Source organism: Molossus molossus, unplaced genomic scaffold (genome assembly GCF_014108415.1).
Source record: "Molossus molossus isolate mMolMol1 unplaced genomic scaffold, mMolMol1.p scaffold_m16_p_19, whole genome shotgun sequence".
NCBI classification, from domain to species: domain Eukaryota; kingdom Metazoa; phylum Chordata; class Mammalia; order Chiroptera; family Molossidae; genus Molossus; species Molossus molossus.
The window spans coordinates 48,327,577-48,344,507 of NW_023425354.1; the positions used below are offsets into that span (position 1 = coordinate 48,327,577).

At 47.3% G+C, this 16,931-nt stretch overlaps 1 protein-coding gene across 1 annotated transcript in view; it reads left to right on the plus strand.

The window, feature by feature from the left end:
- The window catches only part of DNAH2 (dynein axonemal heavy chain 2), a 120,778-nt gene that overhangs the window by 92,661 nt on the left and 11,186 nt on the right, over nt 1–16,931 (plus strand). Inside the window, exons 61-74 of the mRNA XM_036269707.1 lie at nt 629–839; nt 1,054–1,170; nt 1,322–1,463; nt 2,342–2,511; nt 2,675–2,791; nt 13,143–13,307; nt 13,856–13,981; nt 14,116–14,264; nt 14,338–14,404; nt 14,540–14,690; nt 14,944–15,092; nt 15,276–15,409; nt 15,523–15,667; nt 15,809–16,008. Coding sequence (XP_036125600.1) covers nt 629–839; nt 1,054–1,170; nt 1,322–1,463; nt 2,342–2,511; nt 2,675–2,791; nt 13,143–13,307; nt 13,856–13,981; nt 14,116–14,264; nt 14,338–14,404; nt 14,540–14,690; nt 14,944–15,092; nt 15,276–15,409; nt 15,523–15,667; nt 15,809–16,008 — 2,043 coding nt within the window. The remainder of the gene's footprint in view (nt 1–628; nt 840–1,053; nt 1,171–1,321; nt 1,464–2,341; nt 2,512–2,674; nt 2,792–13,142; nt 13,308–13,855; nt 13,982–14,115; nt 14,265–14,337; nt 14,405–14,539; nt 14,691–14,943; nt 15,093–15,275; nt 15,410–15,522; nt 15,668–15,808; nt 16,009–16,931) is intronic.

The following is a 16,931-nucleotide window of genomic DNA, read 5'->3' on the forward strand; positions in this document are numbered from 1 at the left end:
TATGAAACCCTGTGAAAAATTGGATAACTGCTCCGCAGGTCCTCACATTGACAAAGTGGCTAGAGGTAGCAGAAAATGAAAGCAAATCTCAGTAGAAGCCCTCTTGTTAAACGTTTCTGAATGAGATGCCAACATTTAAAACTTGGGAGCCTTAGGAAAATCCAGATTTAGAACTCCTTCCGAAAATCAGAATTTTTACCAATACTGAGTCCACATTCATTTCCACATGAGAAACGAAATAAATAAAACCACACACAACAGGCTAGAGACAAAAGATGGCCACCCCTTGGGACAGGTTTGTGTTTTCTAGCTCCCTGTACCCCCTGCCTGCTGCACACTGGGGAACAGTGGAAGATTCTCAAGTAGGGAAACGGTGTGGTGTCTGGCAAGCTGATAGTGACAGTGGTGTGGAGAATAAATCAAAGGGATGAGAGTCTGGAAACACAAAGACCAGTGGGAAGCCACTGGCAATGATCCAGGAAGGAAATAGTAAAAACCTGACCAGGGCAGTGGTGGCAACAGAAAGGAAGACAGGGACTCGAGACACACTGGGAAGGGAGGCTGTCTGGGGACTCCCCTTTCTGGGAGTCCAGCCTCTCCAAGCACCTTGTTCTCCTTTGTCTCCCAGGTTGCTGGCAGAGAAGCGGCAGGAGCTGCTGGACCAGGCCAATAAGCTGCGGACGGGACTCTTTAAGATCGATGAGACGAGGGAAAAGGTGGAAGTGATGTCGCTGGAGCTGGAGGATGCCAAGAAAAAGGTGGCCGAGTTCCAGAAACAGTGCGAGGAGTACCTGGTCATCATTGTGCAGCAGAAGCGGGAAGCGGATGAGCAGCAGAAGGTGGGAGGACCTGCGGTCGTCCTGCCCCCCCCCCCCCGCCCCCCTGCTACCAGCGCTCACCAGGCAGAGCTTCCGGTCTCCAGCAGTTACTCTGTCGGGATGCATTTTCCACTCCTCAAATTTTTAGCATCATCTTTCCTTGTTACCACCAACACTGTCACCCTGACCTTTGCCCAAGGTGAAGAAAAAACCCTCATCCTCTTTTCTTCCCTAGGCCGTCACAGCCAACAGTGAGAAGATTGCAATTGAGGAAGTCAAGTGCCAGGCACTGGCTGACAATGCCCAGAAGGATCTGGAAGAGGCATTGCCAGCCCTGGAAGAGGCCATGCGGGTATCGAGGTGGGGGGTGGAGGGAAAGTCCAGGAAAGAGCTTCAAAGTCCCTGGGGGAATGGGAAGAAGAACTGGTCCTGTCCCCATAAAGTACCTGTTTTGCACCTGAGTTAACTTTGGCCCTGCTCCCTAAACGAATCCCTTTTCCCAGGCCCTGGAGTCTCTGAACAAGAAGGATATAGGAGAGATCAAGTCTTATGGACGGCCCCCTGCCCAAGTGGAGATAGTGATGCAGGCAGTCATGATTCTTCGAGGCAACGAGCCCACTTGGGCAGAGTCCAAGAGGCAGCTAGGTAAGCTAGAGAACGAAGAAATAATTAACATCAATCCACCCAACATTTATTATTAATCATCCGCTGTGTGTCAGGCACTCGGAGAGACAGAGATAAATGAGGTATTGTACTGACCCTCAAGAGCATAGAGCCTAGTAGACAAGACAAGACATAAATACCAGTTAAGATTCTTTGGTTGTGCCCGGCCAGTGTGGCTCAGTGGATTGTCGGCCCATGGACTGTGAGGTCCCAGTTTGATTCCCGGTCAGGTCACATGCCTGGGTTGCGGGCTCAGTCCCCAGTACGGGGTGTGCAGGAGGCAGCTGATCAATGTTTCTATTTCTCTCTCCCTTCCTCTCTCTCTAAAAAATCAATAAAAAACTTTTAAAAAAGTTTCTTCAGTTGTAAATAACAGAATACAACTCATCTTAATTTAAGAAAAAAATTTTAAAAAGAGAAACTTCTAGAAAGATATAGGAATATATCCCAGAATCCAAGGGCAGGAATGCTTTCTTCCTCACCCCTCAAAAGGGGAAGAATTATAAAATGGAAAACAAGAGTCTTGCTGTTTCATTCTTGTGGTTTTCTCTGCTTTGAGTTCTCTTGGTAGAATATAGCCCGTAAGCCTGAAAGAATGGTGTGTGGGGAGGTTCAGGTGAGAGTGTTTAAGGTAAGTGATGGGAAATGGGGCTGGGAAGACTGTGGAGAGTCCTGGGGCCTGTGAGGTTCTGGAGACAGGAGCAAGGCCAACAGAAGGAACTCAGGCTGAAGTCAGATGTTCTGGCCTTGGGAACTGAGCCCAGGAAAAGCATGGCTATGCCTAGACGGTGGAGGTGCAACCTGGACAATGAGGGTGGGGTGAGGTCTTCTGGCTGAGGCCCCTGATTTTCATCACACAGGAGAGCAGAACTTCATCAAATCACTGATCAACTTTGATAAAGACAATATCTCAGATAAGGTTCTGAAGAAGATCGGTGCCTACTGTGCCCAGCCTGACTTCCAGCCTGACATTATTGGCCGCGTCTCACTTGCTGCCAAGTCCCTCTGCATGTGGGTGCGGGCTATGGAGGTAAGCAGGGCGGGGAGGGGCGGGGAGCAGTGAGGCAGGCCCGGGGAGAAGGCGATGCACATAGGAGAAAGCTAGGGGAATGGAAGACCCCGTTGGGAAGGAAGGACTGCTGGTAGGTGAGTGGGTGGGTGGGCGACCCCACAGCCTGGCTATCTTCCTGCAGATGTACGGGCGTCTGTATCGGGTGGTGGAGCCCAAGCGGATCCGAATGAATGCTGCGTTGGCCCAGCTTCAGGAGAAGCAAGCAGCGCTGGCCGAGGCCCAGGAGAAACTACGGGAGGTAAGCCTCATGCCAGTCTTTTCTGCGGTGGATGCTTCATTACCATTCATCTCTCCTCATCGAATTCTTTTCCCCTCTCCCTTCCAGTCCTGTCTGCCTCCCACCCTATGCCCTGTTTAGGTGGGCTGCCTCTGGCTAAGAAAGCATAGCCGATGGCAGAAGGTTACCAAGGCATGGAGGGCACTGTCCCTTGAGGAGTCCTTGCGAACACTTGGGAGCTGGCCATCTCTGTCATGGCCTTTGGAGATGGGCCCTGAGATATTAACTGATGAAATGTGTATGTCAAATAGGTCTTTGCTGGGAAGGGGGGTGTGGAATAGGGCAAGAGTGTCGACATCACTGCTGTGGACTGGAAAAATGTAGACCGAGGGTGTCTGAGTGAGTACTTGGGGGGACAGGGTCATCCCAGAGCTAGAGGCCCTTACTTACTGTGAACAGTCTAGACAGCCCAGGTGATTTCTTGTAAGATTCGTGCACAAATAATTCTCAAACAAGGCAGATTGTAAAGTGCTATTATCAGGAGTTCAAAATACTTCTAGTCTATCGTTTAATTTTTCTATCACTGATTTAACAGGTAATACAATCACATGGTTTGAAATTCAAAACATACAAAAGAGTCTCCAATAAGAAGTCTCCCTCACCCCCACCTTCTGCTCTCTAGCCACCAGCTCCCTTCCCTTGAAGGCAATCAGTGTTACAAATTCTTGTTTATCTATCCAGGAGTGTTATCTGCTTATATAAACAGATATATATTTTTCATTTTTTACATTATACGCATTGTTCTGCACCTTCCTATCTTATTTGTCAATATACTGAAGATTGTTCCATACTGGTACATACAGAGTTTCTGCTTTCTTTTTTACCAGTGCATGATATTCCAATGGATGGCTAGGCTATCATTTATTTAACCATTTCCCTTTTGATGGACACATTTATTGATTGCATTTCTTGGTCTACACTTGTTGATGCTATCTTTAACTATATAGAAGTTTAAAACTTTTATGTAACCAAAGCTGGTCATACTGTTTCAAAATGTTTTAACCAAAACCAACAATGGACAATGACCAGGTCCAGGTCCAACCTCCTCAAATCAGATGAGGAGTCGAGGATTAGTGCGATTAAGTGACTTGTTCATTACTGATAGACCTGGGCTAGAACCTGCGTTGCCTGACTCCAAGGCCATTGCCACCACAGTTCATCCTGGTCTTTTCCTGTCACCGCATCTTTGCTGTAGGGAGTGAGGCTGCTCTTGAAGCCTCTTCTGATTCTGTTTGTGCAGAATCAACCAGGCTGGGCAAGTGGGCGTCTGTCTGCACGTGCTTCTCCATTCCTGCTGCCTGTTACCTCTCACCTCTCATGAAACCTTCACTCTTTTACTCTCGTTTTCAAATGTGAATACATCACACGTGTTGCAGTCCATTGGGAAAGGTTTCTCACCTCTGGATGAATCATATCCTGAGCCAAATAATTAGGGATTGTTTATATATTAAAAAATGGGACCTCTGGGGTCATCCTTCATTAGACAAATATTTACAGAGCATGCAGTGTTAGGTCTCTTGAGAATCCCTAATTGATAATAAGAGTAAGCAGACAGGGAACCAAAATTTCTCCTTTGTTACTGTGACATTGGCTGTGACATATAAAAACCAAATGCACTTTGTAACAGAACTCAAAATCAGGCACCCTTACCCGCCCAGTGGCAGAGAGCACTGTGCTGATGCTGGGGTCCACTCTAGGCCACGTAAGTACAAATCTTTGGTCCTCAGAGATTCTCAAAGCCTGTAAATCAGCATTTTGAAAGCTTTCTTGTCAGAGCCAGCCAAGGTAGGAAAGCCTGTACATAGCTCCAGGTCCAGAGGTCTGGAAAGAGGTCCAGAGCCCAGTTATATTTCATATCAATTCAAATCTTGAGTAAATAATTTTAATCATTCCTCACTTGTTTGGGGCCCTAAAAATATTTTTTCCATTGGCCCGATTCTGACATGCAGCAAGGGTTATGAACCACTGGCTTAGAAATTGCTCCAGAAGGCTCTGAAATGAGTCAGGTCAGAATCTTAATCTACTTCAAGGCAATTCTATACTCAAGTTGAAAGTTCACTTTTTTTCCTATTTCCCATTTCAAACTATGTCACGTTATTCAACATAGTATATCGGAGGTTATGCAGTAAGATGAAATGATAGCATTAAAATGCTACAATAATAATAATACACAGAAAGTCCACAGATTTGAATATAACCCTCAGGGAGAAATTAAATTCCAAAGATTAAATCTTTTTGTAAACTAAAGTCCAAATAAATTAAAATCTGAAATCAAATTACCTTGCTTTCATGAGTTAAAAATCTAGAAGCCAACATTCTTAAGTTAAAGTCCTCAACCCATCCCCCCAATTTCTTATTCTGCTCATTCTTAACTGAGGGGTTCTCAGGACCTGGGTCTCAGTTTCCTAACATTGTAATCTGGTCTGTCACTCGCTGGAAATGGATGTGGTTCCTGCAGGACTTCAGGGGCTATACTAGTTCAAAATCAAGTCTCTCATGAGCAGTACTTGAAAATAAAAAAGAATTCGAGGAGTTAATAAGGCATTCATGACTTCTAGATAAAATCATGTCCCAGAAGCCAGTTATTATTGCTCCAAAGACCAGAGTAGAAACTCGGTGGCATTTTAGGAATGAGGGCGCATGGAGAAAATCTTGGTTTTAGCTTCACCAGAATGTCGGTTATCTGGAAACCATGACCCATGAGCTTAAACTAAACTGGGAGAAACTTCCAGCAATGGATTCATATAAGAGATATAATGCAGTCAATAAGCATCTACGGTACTACAGGGGTCAGGGGTGTTGGAAATCCATGTGTGTATATCTTCTGTTTTGGGAGGGGGGCTATTGTAAAATACACATAAAATTTACCATTGTAACCATTTTAGAATGTACAAGCCAGTGGCATTAAGTACATTCACCATGTTGTTCAGACATCACCACTATCTTGTTCCAGAACTTTTCATCACTCCAAATGGTAACCCTGTGTATACCCTTTCAGTTTCAGTTTCCCCCTTGAACCCAGGGTACCTCTCTCTGTGTTGTGATCAGGTGTGGTCAGTCCTGTACCACAGTGGCTAATATTGCTGCCTCTGTTTGTGGAATTGCTGCCTTTCGGGGAAGGTTTTCACCTTGTCCCCATACTTATTCGAACTGGATATTACCATCAGCAGATGCCTGAATTGAAGCTGCTGTTGATGCTGCTGAAGCCTGTGCCCCAGGCCTTGTGGGGAACAAGTTGTCTGCGATTTGTGTCTCAAGCCGTGGCTTTCATCCTTTTTGAATCCCCTACCTTGTTCAGGGATGTTCCCTTAAGTCATAAATAATACTTGCATGCCTTCTACCCGAACTGTATCACCTGGAATCTCGGCCAAAACAGAGTACTTCCAGCCCATCTGCCTGTGGACAAGCCACACGAATTTCAGGCAGGTCCCACCATAACTGCCTCCCTGGCCTGGAGTAGAAACTGAATAATGGGACAGCTGATCTGGTGCTGGCTACCTAGGCCTGGCAATGACCATTCAAAGCTAGAACCTAGCCCGGCCCGTGTGGCTCAGTGGTTGAACATTGACCAATGCACCAAGAGGTCGCTGGTTCAATTCCCAGTCAGGGCACATGCCCAAGTTGTGGGCCAAATCCCCAGTGGGGGGCATGCAGGAGGCTGCCAATTGATGTTCTCTGTCATTGATGTTTCTATCTCTTTCTCCTCTCCCTTCCTTTCTCTCTAAAAATTAATAAAGAAAAAATTTTTTTAATAAAAAAAATTAAGCTAGAACCTATAGTACGCATAAAACCTAATGACTTGCCAGTTTAAAAGCTTCAAATCTAGCCCTGGCCGGTTTGGCTCAGCGGTTAAAGCAACGGCCTGCGGTCCAGAGAGACCCGGGTTCGGTTCCCGCTAAGGGCACGTACTTCGGTTGCAGTTTGTCCCAGGCCCTGGTTGGGTTGTGCGGGTGGCAACCACTTGATGAGTCCCTTTCACATCGATGTTTCTCTCTCTCTCCCTCCCTCTCATTCTATCTGAACAAAAAATGGAAAAATGTCCTCAGGTGAGGATAAAAGCTTCAAATCTAGCCAGGCTGGTGTAGCTCACTCATGCACTGGTTTGATTCCTGGTCAGGGCATATGTCCTGGTTGCAGGCTCAGTCACCAGTTGCGGGTGTGCAGGAGGCAGTCGATCAATGTTTCTATCTCCCTCTCCCTTTCTCTCTCTCTAAAATCAATAAAAACATATATTTTTCTTTATTGATTTTAGGCAGAGAGGAAGGGAGAGGGAGAGAGAGCTAGAAACATCGATGAGAGAGAACATTAATTAGCCACCTCTTGCATGCTCCCCACTGGGGATTGGGCCCAAAACCTGGGCATGTGCCCTGACCGGGAATCGGACTAGTGACCTCTTGGTGCAAGGGTCAGTGCTCAACCACTGAGCCACACCAGCCGAGCAATAAAAGCATATTTAAAATAATAAAATAAATAAAAGCTTCAAATCTAATATTCTCTTTTTCACAATGGGTTTGCCACCAGAATACAGGTGTCATGAACACAACTAAATCAAAGCCAAAATGGGACAGGGAAAGACTCATATCAACATTGTCATCTTTGGACATAGACACGTAGATTCCGGCGAGTCTACCACTACTGGGCATCTGATCTACAAATATGGTGGGATTGACCAAAGAACCATTAAAATTTTTGAGAAAGAGTCTGCGGAGCCCTGGTCGGTTTGTCTCAGTGGTTAGAGCGTCGACCTGTGGTCCAGAGAGACCCGGGTTCAGTTCCCACTAAGGGCATGTGCCTCGGTTGCGGTTTGTCCCCGGCCCTGGTTGGGTCGTGCAGGTAGCAGCCACTCGATGCGTCCCTTTCACGTCAATGTTTCTCTCTCTCTCTCTCTCTCTCTCTCTCTCTCTCTCCCTCTCTCTTCCTCCCACTCTATCTGAACAAAAAATGGAAAAATGTCCTCAGGTGAGGATAAAAAAACAAAAAAAGAATCTGCTGAGATGGGGAAGGGCTCCTTCAGATATGCCTGGGTCTTGGATAAACTGAAAGCTGAACATGAGTTGTGGTATCACCATTGATATCTCCTTGTGAAAATTCGAGACTAGCAAGTATTATGTGACCATCATCGGTGTCCTAGGACATAAAAACATGACTACAGCCCTGGCCGGTTTGGCTCAGCGGTTAGAGCGTCGGCCTGCGGTACAGAGAGACCCGGGTTCGGTTCCCGCTAAAAACATGACTACAGGCCCATCTCAGGCTGACTGTGCTGTTCTGATCGTTGCTGCCGGTGTTGGTGAATTTGAAGCAGGCATCTCCAGGAACGGGCAGACCCGTGAGCATGCCCTTCTGGCTGACACACTGGCTGCGAAACAACTGACTGTTGGTGTTAACAGAATGGATTCCACTGAGCCACCCTACAGCCAGGAGAAATACAAGGAAATCGTTAAAGAAGTCAGTACCTACATTAAGAAACCTGGCTACAACCCTGACACAGTAGCATTTGTGCTGATTTCTGATTGGAACGGCGACCACATGCTGGAGCCAAGGGGTGAAAAGTCGCCCATATAGATGGCAGTGCCAGTGGAACCACGCTGCTTGAAGCTCTGGATTGCATCCTACCACCAACTCATCCAACTGACAAACCCCTGCGTCTGCCCGTCCAGGATGTCTACAAAATTGGTTGTAGGGGTACTGTCCCTGTGGGCTGAGTGGAGACTGGTGTTCTCAAACCTGGAATGGTGGTCACTTTGCTCCAGTCAGTGTTACAACTGAAGTGAAATCTGATGAGATGCACCAGGAAGCTTTGAGCAAATCTCTTCTTGGGGGCAATGTAGGCTTCATTGTCAAGAACATGTCTGTCAAAGATGTTCATCATGGCAATGCGGCTGGTAGCAGCAAAAATAACCCACCAATGGAAGCAGCTGGTTTCGCAGGTGATTATCCTGAGCCACCCAGGCCAAATCAGTGCTGGACATGCACCTGTGCTGGATTGTCACACAGCTCACGTTGCTTGCAAATTTACTGACCTGAAGGAGAAGACTGGTCATCGTTCTGAGAAAAATCTGGAAGATGGCCCCAAGTTTTTGAAATCTGGTGATGCTGCCATCGTCAGTATGGTTCCTGGCAAGTCCATGTATGTTGAGAGTTTCTCTGACTATCCTCCTCTGGGCCGTTTTGCTGTTTGCGACATGAGACACATCAAAGCAGTGGACAAGAAGGCAGCTGGAGCTGGCAAAGCCACCAAGTCTGCCCAGAAAGCTCAGAAGGCTAAATTAATATTATCCCCAATACCTGCCACTCCAGTCTTGATCAGTGGTGGAACAGCCTCAGAACTGTTTGTCTCAATTGGCCATTTAAGTTTAATAGTTTGATTAATGATTAATGAATGCATCATAAAACCTTCAAGAAGGAAAGGAGAATGTTGGTTTTTGTGTGTGTGGCAGTTTTTAAGTGATTAGTTTTTAAAATCAGTGCTTTTATTTATTTATTTTTATTATTATTATTTTTTTAATCCTCACCCGAGGACATTTTTCCATCTTTTGTTCAGGTAGAGTGGGAGGGAGAGAGAGGAACAGAGAGAGAGAGAGAGAAACATCGACGTGAAAGGGACACATCGAGTGGCTGCCACCCGCACCACCGACCAGGGCCGGGGACAAACTGCAACCTAGGTACGCGCCCTTAGCGGGAACCGAACCCGGGTCTCTCAGGACCGCAGGCCGACGCTCTAACTGCTGAGCCAAACCGGCCAGGGCAAAATCAGTGCTTTTAAATGGAAACAACTTGACCAAAATTCTGTAAACAGAATTTTGCAACCCACTTAAACAAAGTTTAATGAGGGAAAAAGAAATCTAATAGTCTGTCCATTGGTTCCTAAAAACTACCTAACCCCATTAAAATTTTTTTTTCTTTATTGATATTAGAGAGAGGAAGGGAGAGAGAGAGAGAGATAGAAACATCAATGAGAGAACATTGACTGGCCGCCTCCTGCATGCCTCCCACTGAGGACCAGGCCTACAACCTAGGCATGTGCCTTGCCCGGGAATCAAACCGGTGACCTCTTGGTGCATGGGTCAATGCTCAACTACTGAGCAACACCGGCCAGGCTCTAACCCCATTTAAACCTAGTCAGCCCGGCCAATCTGATTCAGTGGTTGAGCATTGACCCATGCACCAAAAGGTCGCTGGTGTGATTCCCGGTCAGGGCACATGCCCAAGTTAGGGGCCTGATCCCCAGTGGGAGGCATGCAGGAGGTGGCCAGTCGATGTTCTCTATCATCCATGTTTCTATCTTTCTCTCCCTCTCCCTTCCTCTCTCTCTAAAATCAATAAAGAAAAAAAATTTTTTTTAATAAAAAATAAACCTACTCAGCAATATCAGGCCATTTCTATGTTGTAGTTCTAGCGGCCTTTATTTATCCTGAGACTCCCACTACACATCTTCGAAGCCTGCGTCTTTCCTTTGCCCCAAACTGCATTGCTTTAAACAGTCCTGCTTCTGTAGAAACAGCCATTCACCAATGGACGGAGCTACCATCATCTTCCAAGGTCAGAATAACTCAGGGTTGGCTTAAAGCCTTTCACCAAGACAACAGCAGTTAAAAGTCAACCACACAAGTAAAAAACCCACTAGTTCTAACATCAGTCTCTACAAATCACCTAAATCAAAACACCTGCCTATACCCCAAAGTCTGCTCATGAAACCCTGAGTCCCACCCAAAGCTTCTTCATGGGTTCTTTGATCTGCAAATATACTCTTGGGGGATACAAGAACTAGCAGCCTTCTTCTATGCCTGGGTTTTAAACAAATTAAGAAGTAAAATAAAAGTCCAAAATATTACTTATTTTTTTAATCCTCACCCGAGGATATTTTTCTATTTATCTTCGGGTAGAGTGGGAGGGAGAGAAGCAGGGAGAAAGGAAGAGAGAGAGAGAGAAACAGCGATGTGAGAGTGACACACCGATTGGTTGCTTCCCGCACGGCCCCAGGGGGACAAACGCAACAGAGGTACGTGCCTTTGGCCGGAATGGAATCGAACCTGGGACTCTTTGGTTTTCGGGCAGATGCTCTAACTGCTGAGCCAAACCAGCCAGGGCCAAAATATTACTTTTAAAGACTAATTGGAAAATGTGGCTGACATTCGTGGCCCTACTAGTAGTGACCCCATATTCAGACAGACTTACCAGGTCTCGGGCCTTGCTGGACAGGCAGTGAAACTTGTGCTCACTCCTAAAAGGAAAGGGCCTGAGCTCAGTTGAGCACTCCCAGTTGATTCTTTCCAAGTTCACCTGTCAGATCAGTCACACACCTGCCCTGGAGAAGGGGTGTGCAAAGGCGTGGAGGAAGTCTTCCAACATGCAAGAGAACTACGAAGATAAAAATTAAAACAGCCCTGCCCAGTTTTGCCCAGTGGTTAGAACATTGGCCTTCAGACCAAAGAGCCTTGGGTTCCATTCCGGGCAAGGGCATGTACCTTGGTTGCAGTTCGGTCCCCGGCCCTGGTTGGGGTCGTTTGGGAAGCAACCAATCGATGTGTCTCTCTCACATCAAAGTTTCTCTCTCTCCCTCTCCCTCTGTCTTTCTCTCTCTGTCTCTTCAGGTTATAGAGAAGAACTTCAAAAGCAAACCTAAGGCCCAGCCAGTGTGGCTCAGTGAACTGAGTGTCATCCCATGAACTGAGAGGTCCTGTTTCAATTCCCGGTCAGGGCACATGCCCGGGTTTCAGGCTCTGTCCCCAGTGGGGGCATGAGAGAGATATTATAAAATGAGGTTTCAATGTGTTACTTAAAAGTTATAAGGGGAGCCCTAGCCAGTTTGGCTCAGCGGTTGGAGCATCGGCCTGTGGACCAGGTTTGGTTCCCACTAGGGGCACGTACCAAAAAAAAAAAAGTTACAAGGGTAAACAATAGAACTAAAACTATTAAGAATAAAGAAAAAGTGGTAGTGGTGTAGAGGTATACGGGATTAAATCTTCATTTATCATAGGATAAAGTCAATATAAATAGTCTAAAATTGATAATCCAGGAAAGAGCAGTGTACAATACACTTGCATATGGTAGAGATGCCTCTGGAAGAATCGTCAAGAACACGTCACGTTGGCTACCTTGAGAAGGAAGGGGCGGTGGATGGAGAGCAGGGTTGGGAAGACTTCTCATGTCCTTATGCCTTTTGAATTTTTAAGTTGCTTATTCATAAAGTAAACAAAATTAAAATAAAAAAATAAGTGGCATTGCCCTGGCCGGTTTGGTTCAGCAGTTAGATTGTAGGCCCGCAGACCAAAGAGTCTCAGGTTCGATTCTGGTCAAGGGCACATACCTTGGTTGCAGTTTGGTCCCTGGCCCTGGTTGGGGTCATGCGGGAGGCAACCAGTCGATGTGTCTCTCTCACATCGATGTCTCTCTCTCTCTCTCTCTCTCTCTCTCTCTCTCTCTCCCCTTCCCTCCCACTCTGTCTGAAAATAAATGGAAAAATATCCTCGGGTGAAGATTAAAAAAATAAATAAATAAGTGACATCAACATGTGCTTGTAACCCTACAAGGACATTCATTACAGCATTAGTAGCAGAAAATGTTGGAAGGACACAGATGTCTATCAGTAGGAGATTTGCTATATAAAATAATGGTTCGATCATACACAAGATTATTTTGCAGCTTTTAAAAACAATTACTATTTGCCCATCAGTCACACATACTGGGTCCTTGATCAGTCCTCTACTTCAGATTTCAGTGATAGTTCCAACTTCTGCAGTGCCCATAGGGTGGTGATGAACTGAGGGAGGCTTTTCTAGCAGGTAAAGCTCTTCCCAGGTCCTTATCTCTGATGTGGGACCTCGGACCTGGGTCTTTTCCTTGAATGGACTCCTATTTCTCTCTCCAACAGTTCCTGGGTTCGTTTCTAGCTTTTTCTTTCTCTCTCCAGGTCACATTTGGGTATGGCCTCTGGCATGGAGTGGCAGTCATTTTTGTGCTCTCTGATCCTCTCTTGTCAGCACATCTTGTGTGGTTTATTATGCTACAAGAGATCTGTCTCCTACCCAGCTTTGAGTTTCATTACCAAGTAATTTCTGGGCTCAAGGAAAGAGGAGTGGAGGGAAGGGAAAGAAAACTCATCACACATATTTTATCTTTTTTTTTCTCCTTACAACAACCCTATAAGGGTAGGTGTTATAATTTTTATTTTGCACACAAGAAAAACAAGACTCAAAGAGATCAATTTACCCAAAGCCATGTAGTCACAAAATAGCAGATTGGTGATTTGGACCAGAACAATCTGTCTCCAAGCCCTGTGTTTTATTTCTTTCTCTGATTCCTCCGACCCTAGGTGGCTGAGAAACTGGAGATGCTGAAGAAACAGTATGATGAGAAGCTGACACAAAAGGAGGAGCTTCGCATGAAGTCTAAGGAGATGGAGCTGAAGCTGGAGCGAGCTGGAATGTTGGTGTCTGGGTTGGCTGGCGAGAAGGCCCGTTGGGAGGAAACAGTAAAGGTGAGATCAGTTGTACCACCCTGGTTCTTTCTCCCTGACAACTAGTTCGAGAGCTTCCATCCCCTTTGGGTCGAGGGACAGTCAGGGAAAATAGGGACACCTGGGTGTAGGGACATCTAAGAACAGGGGATGGGAGCTCTTTTCCCTTTCCCCACATTTGATGAGAAGTGAAAGGAGAGATTTTTTGGTACCATTAGGGATCTGCTTCCATGTTTAGGCAGAGCTAGAAAGCGCACATGAGGACCCTTTATACAGCACGTCAACTGGATAGAAACAGTCATGGGGCGTCTTGTCTCTCTACCTTCACTGAGCTCCTGGTTTCATGAAAGTGTTAGGCCTTATCACCAGAATGTAAATAGAATTGCTATCAAAGACGGGGAACTCAAAAGTAATTAGAACTAGGTTAGAGTTCTCAGGGCACAAAGGTTTAGGAGCGGGAATGGATTTCTTTGAGCTAGACGGTGTTCAGAGGAGAGCACCTTCAAAGCATTCCAGGTGTGTCCCAGTGCTTACACCTGACAGGCTTACACTCCCCCACTGTCCTCCAGGGCTTGGAGGAGGACCTGGGCTACTTGGTGGGTGACTGTCTCCTGGCGGCTGCCTTCCTGTCCTACATGGGACCCTTCTTGACCAACTACCGGGATGAGATTGTCAACCAGATCTGGATCAGGAAGGTGAGGCTCAGGTGTGACAAGTGAGATCGTGGGCTCTGAGACCAGGGCCTTTGGGAGTAATAAGATACATCGGGAAAGGGCAAGGGTGTGAGCTCAGATCTCCAGGACGAAATTTGGGACTCTTCCCTACTCAGATTTGGGAGCTTCAGGTTCCTTGCTCACCTCGCTTCACCTTCGATAACTTCCTGTCCAATCCTACCAAAGTTCGGGACTGGAACATCCAAGGGTTGCCCTCAGATGCCTTCTCCACTGAGAATGGCATCATCGTCACCCGTGGTAACAGGTAAGGATGCTGCTGGGAGCACGAGGATGAGAAAGGGCAAAGCCTGTCTTCTGACAGAATTTTCCTCCTTCAGGTGGGCACTGATGATTGATCCTCAGGCCCAGGCCCTGAAGTGGATCAAGAACATGGAAGGAAGCCAGGTATAAGGCTGGGGGGCTGGTTTTGTCCCCTTAGAACCTCTTCCCAAGTCTGTCTCTTCCTGAGGTCCTACCTTGGGCCATTTTTTCTTTTGAATCCCTCAGTGTTTCTTCCATCTTTTTTTTCTTGCTCTCTAGGGTCTTCAGATCATTGACCTGCAGATGAGGGATTACCTTCGAATCCTAGAAAATGCCATCCAGTTTGGATACCCAGTGCTGCTCCAGAATGTGCAGGAATATCTGGACCCCACACTCAACCCCGTGCTCAACAAATCTATCTCTCGAATTGGTCAGGGCTCAGGCTTATTGTGGGGTTGGACTGTGGGACAAATCCTAAGGGCCAGCCTAGTAGGACCCTGGGGAGGAAAGGGCTGGCCCTTTGGCTGTATCCTCTACTTATCTGTCCCTCTATTTAGACAGCCATGGGCTGGGGCCATTAGGACAGGCCGAGTTGCTGCTACTGGATGCTGGTAGGGAAACAAATGGGTCAGCGCACACCTGGTCACATGGGGTCCTTGATTTTGACTCTCCTGTGGGAATAGGTGGTCGGCTGCTGATTCGCATTGGAGATAAGGAGGTAGAATACAATACCAATTTTCGTTTCTACATCACCACCAAGCTCTCTAACCCCCACTACAGTCCAGAGACCTCAGCCAAGACCACTATTGTCAACTTTGCAGTCAAAGAACAGGTGGGTGGGGCTGATGCCTGGAATGAACTGGGGTGAAGCAGGCAGGGCTGTGGAGTCCGGCAGGATTGAGAAAAAGGCTAAGATTGTGTTGGGCAGATATAAGGGGCTTGGGAAGTGTAAAGGGATGAAAGGGTGAAGGTCAGTGGAGTGGGATTCTCACCATGAGTCCTGACATGCTTCCAGGGCCTGGAGGCCCAATTGCTGGGCATTGTGGTCCGGAAAGAGCGGCCTGAGTTGGAGGAGCAGAAGGATTCTCTAGTCATCAATATCGCTGCTGGCAAGAAAAAGCTCAAGGAGTTGGAGGATGAGATTCTTCGGTGAGACTTGGCCTCCACCTTCCCACTGGTCCACTCACAGGCACAACTAACATGCCAGGGAGCTGATGGAGTCCCTGCCTCCTCCATCCATGTGCCTCTTGGCTTCCCTGCAGGCTGCTGAATGAGGCCACGGGCTCCCTGCTAGATGATGTGCAGCTGGTGAACACCCTTCAGACCTCCAAGGTCACTGCCACTGAGGTGACTGAGCAGCTGGAGACCAGTGAAACCACGGAGATCAACATTGACTTGGCCCGTGAGGTGAGCTCTGGTGCCCTCCAGCCCAGCCCCTGCCAGCCATCAGGATGCAACCCTAATGACGGTGGCTTGAGAAGCCTTCTCTCCCTGAGTCCCTGCCACCTGCTATGCCCCTTGGGGCCCCTGACTCTGCTTCCTCTGCAGGCTTACCGCCCGTGTGCCCAGCGGGCATCGGTCCTGTTCTTCGTGCTCAATGACATGGGCCGCATTGACCCTATGTACCAATTCTCGCTGGATGCCTACATCGTCCTCTTTATCCTCAGTATTGATAAAAGCCACCGCAGCAACAAGCTGGAGGACCGCATTGACTACCTGAATGAATACCACACCTATGCTGTCTACAGGTCTGAGACTCCTCCCCACAGCCCTAAGCAGGAGGCCAAGGGGCTGGCTCTAATGCTGATCCTTCTTGCTAGTTCTGCCTTAGTGCTTTCCCACGCCACCATCTTGGTCCCCTGCTGTCCTCCCCATACACTTTCCCTGGGTAACTTATCCACTGTCATAGTCCAGCCATCACCTGTGGGCTGACTACTCCCAGTTGTAGCTCTCCCTTGAGCACTGGACTTGTGTATACAACTGTCTTCTATACCAGCACGTCTCACATAGCAATGTGCTTATAGAGCACAAGGAATGTTGTTAAATACGGATTCAGATTCAGTAAGTTGGGGGTGGGACCTGAGTGTCTGCATGTCTAATGCTCCTGGTCTGTGTCACACTGAGTACCAAGGTACTTGACTTCTCTACATGGATACCCCACCGACCCCTCGAGTTTAGCTTGTTTCAGGCCAAACTCATTATCCACTCTTTTCCTGTAAGGTCCTCACCCCTAAATGGCACCACCACCCACTTTCCAGTCTCCCAAGCCAAAGAATGGAAGAGTGGAAGTTCTCCTTGACTCTTCCCTCTCCCTGCCTCTCAGATCAGTCACTAGTTCTGCTCATGAATCTTTGGGCAGACGGTTTCCTCCCAGTTCTCTCCACAGCTACAGCTGCACTTTAGTTCAGGCCTTCGTGATCTTTCTTTCTGAATTGCACAACCATTTCCTAACAGGTCTTCCTGCCTCTCATCCCTCTTGTAGCTGTCTGTGAGAGCCTTCCGATCACAAATCTGACCATGCCACTCCTGGCTTAAACTCTGGAATACCCGCGGAGCCCTTCGTGACCTGCCTCCTCAGCCTTGCCTTTCCCCACCTTCCACTGGATGCCTGAGCAATGCTGACTGCCTTCCATGTCTGCTCCCCACCCCCTACATTTGCTTCTGCTCTGAG